The sequence below is a fragment of the Mustela erminea genome, chromosome 19, assembly GCF_009829155.1.
Source record: "Mustela erminea isolate mMusErm1 chromosome 19, mMusErm1.Pri, whole genome shotgun sequence".
Classification (NCBI taxonomy): Eukaryota; Metazoa; Chordata; class Mammalia; order Carnivora; family Mustelidae; genus Mustela; species Mustela erminea.
The window spans coordinates 43,401,633-43,413,097 of record NC_045632.1 but is presented as its reverse complement, the minus strand read 5'-3'; the positions used below and the strand labels follow the sequence as shown (position 1 = coordinate 43,413,097).

Sequence of the window (11,465 nt, the reverse complement as noted above, 5' to 3'; positions counted from 1 at the left end):
TTCAGAGCCCAGAGCCCTCGGGCCACTTTATTTCTCAACAAGTGAGTGTCAGCATCCGTCCTCCAGGGTGTCTGAGAGAGTGAAATCCATGCTGATGTCTCCAGTGCGGGGGTGGAACTCCACGGTATAGCTGACGGTCCGAGGGCCGCCTTGCGGGACCCCGCAGTCCGGGCTGGTGAAGAAGTACACAGCTTGCTTGCAGTGAGGGTTCCAGCAACAGTCGCCCTGTAGAAGCAACAAGAAGATAGTGAGGGCTCCTGGCACCGGAGCCCCCTCCTGGTCAGCCTCCAGCCCAGGGCCACTCGCCACGAGAAGCTGCTGCTCGGGCCCAGGCCACGGAGGAGTCGCGATCTGGCTGCCTATGCGAGGGATACCCAGAGGAGCGCCAGCTCGCAGGCTTGGCCTGCTCTGGGACTCAGGTACACAGCACTACCTTGTCGTCTGGAGGCTTCAGGAGGCCGGTGCTGACAGTGCTGTCCGGGGTCAGGTGGTATTCCATCCACAGGACGGCCCCGTGGCTCCTCCCAGGCCTGGGGGTAGGGGGATGTTGGGCCACAGAGAAACAGCCATGCAAAAGATGGGCAAGCATAGCTACAGCTTCCCTCTGCCTTCCAGAAACCACTGGTCTTTCCTTCCTGCCCAATCAGGAAGGCTACTTAGCTAACGGCTACTTAGTGAAAATAACTGAGCAAAAAGAACCACAACCAAAGCCCCACTTGCTCCCTGTACCCTGGCCAAGCACTCAGAGGAACCATGGGGCCAGAGTGTTTCCTCAGGGAAGCAGCAGCTCCTCCCTGTGAAGGGTGCTGGAGCTGGATGGCCCAACCGTGCCTCACAATGAGCAGCCCTTACCAATTCCTAAGCCGCTTTAGTTCCCAGCAGAGTTCCAGAAAAATGGCCCAATGAGTAACCATAGCAACCAAAAAATCACATTTCTCTACAGCTCTGATTCTCATGCCGCTGAGCTCAACAGGCGCTGCAGATGTGGGGGGATGTGCAAAGCCCACTCTGGCTCTCCCTCTCCACCTGTACACACCCAGGGGCTGTGGGGACCCGCCACAGACTCAGGGCCACTTCGGACCAGGAAGGGCAAGGCCCAGATAAGGAGGCCATCCCAGACACGTGAAAGCCACGGAAGTAAGTGCTTAGCCACCAGAGCAGTAACTAGACTGAAAGCAGGCCCCACCCTCTCTTCCCCACCTGCTGCACCCTGGAACCTGTTCTCACCTCCTCAGCTCGATGGAGCCCTCAGCACGGACCGGGTGTGGGGGGACTGGGTGCCGAAAATCAAAGGTCAGGATCTGCTGGGGCTCGGACAAGCAGCGGCATGGGTACTCCCACAGCGGGTGGGGCTCGGCCTCCTTGCTCTCCCTGAAGTCCAGGGCACGCTGAGAAGGTTAAGGGGAGGTGAGGGTGTGCAGAAACAAAGAGCCGACAGCCTAGGGATGAGGGGCTCATGTCCAGTCTCCAAGGTCTAGGCCCGTGGTCCTTCACCCCCTTGGCCCAGGTCCCTCAGAATAACTGCCGCAGTCGCCTGGGACAGTGGGTCCTCACAGAAAGACCACAGGCAACTGCAGCAGACCAGCTGCCTTCTCCCTCCCCACTACTGCACTCAAGTGTCTCTGCAGCAAGCCGCTTCGCCTAAGCCTCATCATCTGCCTTTTAAGATGGGATGACTCGGCCAGTCTCCTCAGCTACTCTGAGAGCCAAATGTCTGCAGTGGTCAAAACAAAATAAAAACAAAACAACATCTGGCACTTGGACGTGTACCCATTCAGTGACCTTTCCTGAGCACTACAGCTGCCAGGTCATCCCTACATGAGGCTCCCAGTCCAGGGGCTCGAGACAGGAGTCACAGTGCCTGGGGACACTAGCCTTCAGCTAAGAACAGGGCCAGGCAGGAACGCTGCCCCGCAGGTGATCTCTGGGCTGCCGCCTGAAGGTCACATACGAGCTAGTAGCAAGGAGAGTGTGTAAAGCCAAGCAGGGTGCAGCCCAAGGGGCAGGGGTAATGGGTGGGGTATGAAACGGAGCCAGACTCAGGAGCCACAGGCCCACTTGCACTGTGTAAAGGAAGGCCAAGTGCGAGGGACAGGACACCATGGCCACATGGAGCGGGTGGATAGAACACTGTAGGGAGGAAGTGGGGCCCCACCAACCTTAATCATATCATCCATGATGTGCACATCAAAGCCTTCACAGTTACCACAGGGACTCCGGATCCGCCACAGGTCCTATAAGGAAGGCACAGCCCTTGTTGACACTCAGCCGGAGACGGTTATCACAGGTTCCATAGGATAGCACACCAGCTCCCGCACCCACCCACAGGCACACAAGCGTCATGACAAGAGCAGGAAGTGTCAGTGAAATCAGGCTGGGGGTGGCCCAGCCCCAACCCTGAGGCACACCATGTTCCCCCACGCTTGGAAGAGAGCCCCAGGTTGACAGGGCTGAGAGATGATCAAGGATCCAGGATGGTCGCTCAAATCTGCCAAGTCTCACATGACCCCCAAGTCCTCTCCCAAAGGTGGACAATCGGCCAGAGCCACTGGGATGGGGTTTCTTTGGGAAGAAGTCTGTAAACTAGTTCCTGAGACTCTGCATCTAGGATCAGGGCACGAGGACAATGGGAAGGAGGGGACCAGAAGTGCACAAAGGCCCACCAATTCTTCGTCTCATTCCCATATTCCCCCCTGGGCCTCAAAAGCCAGAACTCCCATGGAAATCTCATCAGGTGAATAAACAACATGGAAGAAATGCCCAGAAAATAAGCCACAGAGCCATTGAGCTGCCAACAGATGAAGCTGCTCTTATCAAAGAAATATCAAAGAAGGTTCACTCTACTTCTAAGGTTGAAAGCATTTCAAAATCCTTTTAAGAAGAAATGCCTTTCCCAAAACGACTTTGTGACTGGTTCTGCTTTGATGAGAAAATTAAAATGAAGCTTTTCAATTTTTTCTTGCATAAAGAAGCTGACTTTACATCTCAAAATGCTTTTAACAACTGGAGCGTCAGCTCTTAGTAAGAGCAGAGCGAGCCGAACAGCATGTCTTCTGAAACTCTTCACTTATGCTTTTTAATTATTCTGATAAGGGATAATTGTAAAATGACAACACACAGCCATTTCCATTTCATATGCCAAATTACTGCATTTGTACAAAGGCAAGCCTTTTCCATACAACCCTGTAGTGTGCTGACACAGAAAAGCAGAGCCTCCTATCGTTAGGATTCACACTGTTCCACCTGCACCCAAGGTCTCTGCAAGAAAACCAGGACCCCCACCTCCCACCCCTTCTGCAACAACTTCTGGGTGGCCTACCCTGAACTCCACAACCACAGCGTGCAGCGAGGCGGCCTGGGGCAGCACCACGGCACCAGGTCCCAGATGCTGGTCCACGGCAGTCCGCACATACCAGAAATAGAGGTTGTGCCACGGCAGCAGGCTGGTGGTGAAGAACGGCTCCCCCACGAGGAGAGAGACCTGGCAACCAGAGCAAGAAACAGGACCGAGGCGTCAGAATGATCTAGCTAAAGAGTGAAGGCAGGTTACAAGTGTCATGGGAAACATGGAAATAAAAAGGCACTCATTCACTCACTCGGGCAACCAGTGAGCACGCCAGGTCTGCACCTGCCCTGAAGGACACAAAGATGAGAAGCACACCTGAGCCCTGCCCTCGGGAGCACAGAAGGGTAAAGGGAACAGACAGAGCTGGGGCCATCCTTGTACAGCGTGGTAAGCTGCTGACAGGCAGAGGCGAGGAAGGAGCATGTGGAGGGACCCCAGAAGGAACAGCATCAGAAGGGCTGAATGGCATCCTGTTAGTAGGTCCCCACTCACAGCTCATCATGACAGACGGTTATCAGTGCTCCTCTATCAGGCTTCCTTGCTAGGTTTTGAGCACCACAGAAGTGGGGACGTCGGCAGCACAGTACCCCAGCACCCTACAAAGTGCCTGGACCTGAGCAAATGGTCAGTAAATGTTTGCCAAGTTAATGAACAAACATATGACTAGGAGTCAGAAAAGCACAAGACCAGGGATGCTAGCAGAAGGATGCAGGGGCAAAAGCACGGATGTGACAGCAAGGCCCTTCAGGAGCTTGTTACACGAGCAAACACAGTAGGATCAGCAAAGGGTGAGGCCAGAGAAATGGAGAGGAGCCGGGTAGTCCAAAGGCAGATGATGACAGGTCAAGGGCACTGGACTCTTTCCTAGAGATAAGAGATCTCTAAATGCCTTCCTCAGGGGTTCAAAATGAGAAGAGATGTATTCTGTTCTAAGATTTTATTTATTTGAAAGAGTGAGTGAGATAGAGAGCACGGGACAGGGATGGGTCAGAGGGAGAAGCAGACTCCCCATCGAGTTGCTCAACCAACTGAGCCATCCAGGTGCCCAAGAAGAAATGTGTTTTAGAAAGAGCCCTCTGAATGAAGCATGTGGAGACACCACCCACAGGAAGCATGGGCACAGGAGAGGACTTGGCTGAGTACTGCAATGGTCCAAGGAAGGAGCAGAGAGTGTACAGAAGAAGGACTGGGAGATGTGGCAGATGCTGAGGAGACAGGGCACCCAGGGGGTGGCCCAAGCAGATGGGCATCAAGGGAGGGGCCAGTCTAAGATGACACCTGGGTGTCCAGCTGAGGTAAGGAAGATGCAGAAGGAAACACCGAAGACAGAAAAGAGTTGGCCCTACTACATTGGAACAAGGCAAGAAAGCCTGGTCTCACCCCTGCTAGTCACTACTCTACTGACCTGGAGGCTAGCGGGTGTGCCATTATCAGTGGCTTGCAGAACCGGAGTATTTTTAATTTTTTTTTTAATTTTTAAAGATTTTATTTATTTATTTGACAGAGAGAGATCACAAGTAGGCAGAGAAGCAGGCAGAGAGAGGGGAGAAAGCAGGCTCCCCGCGGTGCAGGGAGCCCGATGAGGGTCTCGAGCCCAGGACTCTGGGATTATGACCTGAGCTGAAAGCAGAGGCAAGTACAACTTGGACTGAGTATTCAGACAGTCACATGCATAGCAGCTGAAAAGCAGAAACAAGCCAAGTGTCCATCAACTGCTGAACAGATAAACAAAATGTGGTCTCTCCAATGCAATGGAATATTCTTCAGCAGTAAGAAGAAATGGAGTACTGATTTATGCTACAACGTGGATGAACCTTGAAAGAAGCTAACCACAAACAGACCACACATTTCATATGATTCCATTTTTATGCAGTGTCCAGAATCTAAAAATCTCTGGACAAAAAGCAGATTGGGGGTTGCCAACAGGCTGGGAGGACTGGGGGCAAACGCGAAGTGACTGCTAACGGGCACAGGGTTTCTTTTTAGGTGATGAAAATGTTCTGAAACAAATTGTAGTGATGATTGTATGACCTTATAATGCACTAAATCACTGAATTTCACACTTCAAGTGGGTGAATTCTATGGTATGTAAATTATATCTCAAAAACATTCTTCCTTAAAAAAAAAAAAAGCATGGGGGAAAAAATGGGCAAAAGAATAACTATGTCACCAAATTAGACATAGGACAGCTAATGAGCATATGCAAAGGTGTTCAAGTTCAACATCATTAGTCATTAGGCAAATACAAATCAAAATTATGAGACATTACTACACAACCTAAAATGACCATAATAAAAATGACAGACAGTACGAAGTGCCAATAAAGATAGAGAAAAATTGAAACTTTCATACATGTTACTAGTGGGGATGTAAAATGGTATAGCTGCTTTGGACAACAGTGTAGTGGTATCTTAAAGAGTTAAATGAAGGGGTGCTTTGTGGCTCAGTCATTAAGCGTCTGCTGCCTTCGGCTCAGGTCATGATCTCAGGAACCTGGGATGGTCTGCCTTCCGCTCAGGTCATGGGATCAGGCCTCCCATCAGGCTCCCTGCTCGGCAGGGAGCCTGCTTCCTCCTCTCCCACTCCCCATGCTTGGGCTCCCTCTGTCACGGTCTCTCCCTCTAATAAATTGTATCTTAAAAAAAAAAAAAAAGAAAGAAAAAAGTATAAAAAAAACCCACACAATTCAGTGATTCCAAGCCTCCGCATCTCAGAGAATTAAAAACATATATCCTCACAAAGACATCTGTCTATGCTCACAGCAGCTATGGCGGCACCTGGCTGCCTCAGCCCGAAGGGGACAGAACTCTTGATCTCAGGGTCATGATTCTGAGCACCATGTTGAGCATAGAGATTATATGGACAAATAAAACTTCTAAACAAATTTAAATTTAAAAACCTAGCTGCATCAGTTCCCTCCTAAAACTGAAAAAAGAAGAAAGAAAAGAGTTCACAGCAGGGCGCCTGGGTGGTGGTTAAACCGCTGCCTTGGGCTCAGGTCATGATCTCAGGGTCCTGGGATTGAGCCCCACTTCTTTGCTCAGGAGGGAGTCTGCTTCCTCCTCTCTCTCTCGGCCTGCCTCTCTGCCTACTTGTGATCTCTCTCTGTCAAATAAATAAAATCTTAAAAAAAAAAAAAAAGTTCACAGCAGCATTATTTTAAAGGCCGAAAGTCGGTTTTGAAACAATCCAAACACCCACCAAGAGGTGAGCGAAGAAACAACATGCGCTCCGCATACTATTCAGCACTGAGAAGGAACAAAATGCCAGCATGTTCTACAAATGGACGAACCTCAAAGGCATGACCAGTGAAAGAAGCCCAACACTAAAGTTCACACATCGTTTTATTCCACTTATATAAAATGCCCAGAAAACACTATTTTATAGACAGAAACCAGATCAGTGCTTTCCTGGGTCAAGGGGCTAGGTGACAGAAATGCTCTAAAACTGAAATATGCGATAGTTGTATAATTATACAAATTTACAAAAAAATCACTGAATTGCACACTTGAAATGGGTTAATTTTATGGCACATCAATTCTCAGCAAAGCTGTCAAAAAAAAAAAAAGCTTGGTCCCTGGACATAAGAGATTTGCAGTCCCAGCTTTGGCGGCCAAAGATTCCCTTATGGGAAATGATCACCCAGAGAAGAGACACAGATGGACAGAAAAGACAGAAAAGACAAGGAGAAAGTACCAAGAAATACTGCTAAAAGGATTGAGTAAAGGAACAGAAACCCATGAGAAGCTGAGACCTGGAAAAAAGCAGTCTCTTTCTCCTTCTTTAAAGATTTTATTTATTTGAGAGAGAGAAAGATAGAGCTCATGTGAGCAGGGGGAGGGGCAGAGGGAGAGAGAGAACCTTAAGGATTCTCCAGGAGGGCGACTCGACCCCAGGACCCTGAGATCATGACCTGAGCCAAAATCAACAGTCAGATGCTCAACCGACTGAGCCACCCAGGTGCCCCTAAAAAAACCAGTCTCTTATGGACCTAAAAAGAAATGTGTTAGGAAGGCCTCTGGGTCATGAGGGTCCAGGAGGCTGGTAAGAAGAAATGTGCGGGAAGACTGTGTTTGGTTTCTCAGGTCACTAAGGGGTGGGAGTAGTTTCAGAGGCACACTGGGTGGGGTGGGGTGGTCAGAAGACCAACTACCATGGGGGACAGATGATCAGAAGAGCAACGGCAGCCATGGCAGGAAGTAGGCAGAAAGGCGAACCAAAACACGGGAGCAAGTGGAGCTGGAGCGCTGGGAAGGAAGACGGCAGAGAGGCCACAACGCGCAGCTGCTCGTCTCAAGACAGCCACTGTGCCCTCCCTCAGAAGCAGCAGAGATCAGCTAGAGTTGAGAGCGGCCAAGTCCGGGGTGGGAGCCCCCCTGCAGCCGCGAGAAGGGGGCGCTCAGATCAGCGCAGTGCTGCGCCCTCCATGCAAAGACAGAGCCATCGCCACTCACCTTTTCATCCTCCAAGTCTGCAGACATTAACAACTCAGGCCGTTTCTCTATTATATGAACTTTATCTTCCACATGGTTAGCCTTGAAAATCTTAACAAGAAAAAAAATGAAAGTACTCTTTTTGTCTAGGAAAAACCAACCCCTCAGAGTTGCCTGGTCTGTTCGCAGTTTTCTGGCCAAACAGTTCTAGAGGACCACTTTCATCTGCTTTGTGGAAATTCTCTCCTCCAGGGGCATCCAGTGCCCCAAGGATGAGATCACTAGCAAAATGTTGTAATAGCAAAACAAATTTCTCTTGCAGGCACGTAAGCAAGACCCAGCAACAGCCTTGTTGTATTTCTGGGAGTTTCTTTCAGAGAAGAGAAATCAAAGCCAATCATCTGGGGGAGAAATAACGGTCACAGGACCAACTAGTCAGGTCAGCTTGTGAGCAGTGACTCTCTGGGCACCGGGTGGCAAAACGAATCATAAGCTCAGCTGTATCACTGCAAAAGATTTTAGTTTTGTTAGTTTTATGTGAAGTGAGGAGAAAAGCCACAAAACACAAAGCAGAGTCTGGAGGTTTGCTACTATCCAGTGACAGCCCAGATTTCTGAGCCAGCTCTCAAGATGGAGGGGGTTCTCACTAGCTCCCTTAGTGCCAACACAGCATCAAAGCCATCAATCCCAGACGCAGGAAGGCAAGCCCCCACCCAGTCCCCTCATAATTTCAGTAACAACCATTATCACTTACTTTTTTCATCAGTCTGTGCGAAGCTGCTGAGCTCTCTACGGTAAATACCTAAAGAGAATACCATGCTCTTAGTTGTAGGAGATTGACTTGAGAGAAAAAGAAATTAAAGATCAACCATCAACAAGATCATTCCAAGGCAGAAGGTACCGCCTAACCAAGTCCACCTGTGTTCATTACCCATGGGGACAGCATCCCCTTTTCTCCCCACAAAGACTTCATTTGAGAGAGTGAGTGTGTGTGTGCGAGAGGGGGGAGGAGGGTGAGACAGAGGGAGAGGGAGAAGCAGACACCCCACTGAGCAGGGAGGCTTGAACCCAGGACCCTGGGATCATGACCTGAGTGGAAGGTCATGAAGTGGAAGGCTTCACAGACTGAGCCACCCAGCCGCCCCTGCACCACTCCCCCTTGCCGCACTGGCCCTTACAAGGTGCAGACTCTGACAAGGAACTGCAGCTCTACAGGAACAGCTACAGCCTCACTCCTGCCTGCACACCGAGGCGATCAACCCCAAAGTTCCTGCATCCACGGCAGCTGTGCTCTGCAAAGAGCCTGAGTCACAGAACTATGTACCCAGACCACGTAACATTCAAACTCAAGAGCCGCCTTCGGAAAACCAGCAGAACGGCGCCTGTCCAGTACCTGCTCTGCCCCAAGGTGATGGGCCAGCAAGGACAGCAGACTGCCATCACTGACACAAAGGCACACGCTGTCCGGCTTCAGCACCTGCGGGAGAAGAACCACCTCAACACAGGTTTTCTTAGGGTAGGTCAAGAAATTCTTGTTGGCGCGCTAACAGAAATGCTTCCCTTCTTCTGACTCCACCAACTCACTCTGTGATCCTTCGATCCGATTCTACACCCTCAACACCCAGCTAGATCTTCTTGGGTCCCCACAGTCAGGCTTGCCAAGCAGTAGCAGCCCCCGCCCTCCAACGTACCCACCTCAGCCACCTCTCCTCACCCAGACCTCACTGTCAGGAAAGACTCTCCACAAGCTGTCCTAAAAAGCCCAGCTGAAGACCTGCCCCACTTGCTGGGGGCCACCTCCCAATCTCTTCCCTTTCTGGTCACAGCACAGATAGCTGTGGGTCCCTCAAGTGACTCGCCAAAGGCAGTGATTCCTTTACAGGTCGCAGAACCCTTGGAGAGAAACTCAAGACAGTTTGGATCCCCCTCCTGCAAAAATGCATCCATTTGCATATATGCACACATATTTTTGCATACAACTCCAAGAGGCCCAAGAGACTCCCCTCCAAAGCCTGTGTGTGGTCCTGGCCTAAGAGACCACAGCTACAGGCAGCAGGGAACAAATGTTTTTAGGCAGGAGAGTTATATAACCAGATCCATTCATTCATTCATTCATTCATTCATTCATACACACATACATACATATATATATGTGTATATATATATTTTTAAAGATTGTATTTATTTGAGAGAGAGAGGATGAGTGGGAGAATGAGAGAGCGAGCCAGGGAGGGGGAGCCCTCAGAGGGAGAAGTAGACTCCCTGCTCTGCAGGGAGCCCAATGTGGGATTCAGTCCTGGGACTCCAGGAACATGACCTGAGCTGAAGGTAGTCACTTAACCAACTAAGCCACCCAGGCACCCCTAACCAGATATGTATTTCAGAAAATTTTATTTATTTTTATTTTTTATTATTATTATCTGAAGATTTTATTTATTTATTTGACAGAGAGAGAGCAAAAGAGGGAACACAAGCAGGGGGAGAGGGAGAAACAGGCTTCCTGTAGAGCAGGGAGCCCGATGTGGGGCTTGATCCCAGGACCCCGAGATCATGACCTGAACCAAAGGCAGATGCTTAGTAACTGAGCCACCCAGGCGCCCCTAGAAAATTTTAGAAAGGAGGCAGATGAAAGGAAGGATGGGGTTGCCGAATCCACTGGGATCGCCCACAGCAACTGCTAGTGACCACAAAGGCAACATGTTTCGAGGGACAAAGGCAGAGACTGGGTAAGACTCCCAGGCAGAGGCTCTCATAGGAGAGTAGAGAACAAGCCTGGTAACATGCTCCCTGGCTCACCACCTGAGGGCCCACCCAGAAGCCACCAGAAGACCAGGAACCACAGAAATCAAAACCAACCAACTGTAAGTAAACAATGAGCTGGAGCCCATGGTACCAACTCCCTCTTGCCTATAACCACCCAAGGGGCTGCACACTGACCGTTCTTAGGGCCTGGACGTATCGTTCAGTTCTGTCCTGATCATTGATCTCTCCAAACCGAGGCCGGGTCCAGAGCAGATGAGCTTGGCAGTCGCACACGGGGCGTGGTGGGGAGACTCTCCCATTCTTTTCGGGGCTAGGCCAGGAAATGAACAGACAGACACACATGATGAGCATGACCTGCTAGGCACTGGCAGGCATGAAGGCATGGCTCAGGGATCTGCCCGGTAAAGGTGGTAGGCACACCCCCAACCTCTAGAGGCCAAGAGCCTAGGAACGTGCTTGCAAAGGGGCATTAGAGGTTAGAAGACCCCCCAATTCAAGTCTTCTCATCTAGGTCTCTTCCAAATGGGGGCCCTACAACCAGGGCAGCCTCTTCTGAGTACGTGACAATAGGCGCTAACAGCGCCAGTCACAAAACTTTCACTCTTATTTCTTACTCTCACTCTGTTCAGATGCAAACTTGCCCACTCATGCCTCTACAGGGTTTATAAGGTGAACTTCCAGAAGTGCACAGAGTCGCTGGCCCAGAGCACACACCCCCGCCCTGCCCACAAGACACAGGGCATACCTGGTCTTCTGGAGGCTGTACCATACACAGTAGTCGTCGTGGTGGGCTAGCAGGAAGAGGCTTGAGCCTTGGACAACGGGCTCTTCTTGTGGCAGGAAGTACACACACTGCATCCAGTGGTCCCGCCACTGAAACAGGGAACAGAGAATCAACCGTCCCCAAGCTGCAGAAAGGGCAA

At 50.4% G+C, this 11,465-nt stretch overlaps 1 protein-coding gene across 5 annotated transcripts in view; it reads right to left on the bottom strand.

The window, feature by feature from the left end:
- The window catches only part of PRMT7 (protein arginine methyltransferase 7), a 49,666-nt gene continuing 38,201 nt past the window's right edge, over positions 1-11,465 (bottom strand). For 2 of the 5 annotated variants that reach the window (XM_032325201.1, XM_032325204.1), the window contains exons 9-18: positions 11,288-11,415; positions 10,717-10,852; positions 9,173-9,256; positions 8,534-8,581; positions 7,801-7,890; positions 3,320-3,481; positions 2,160-2,234; positions 1,228-1,388; positions 434-530; positions 1-225 (exon numbers count right to left, since the gene is read on the bottom strand). In XM_032325201.1, the coding sequence (XP_032181092.1) occupies positions 49-225; positions 434-530; positions 1,228-1,388; positions 2,160-2,234; positions 3,320-3,481; positions 7,801-7,890; positions 8,534-8,581; positions 9,173-9,256; positions 10,717-10,852; positions 11,288-11,415 (1,158 nt within the window). In that variant the 3' untranslated portion in view covers positions 1-48. The remainder of the gene's footprint in view (positions 226-433; positions 531-1,227; positions 1,389-2,159; positions 2,235-3,319; positions 3,482-7,800; positions 7,891-8,533; positions 8,582-9,172; positions 9,257-10,716; positions 10,853-11,287; positions 11,416-11,465) is intronic. The other 3 variants (XM_032325202.1, XM_032325203.1, XM_032325205.1) reach the window with 3 other exon arrangements.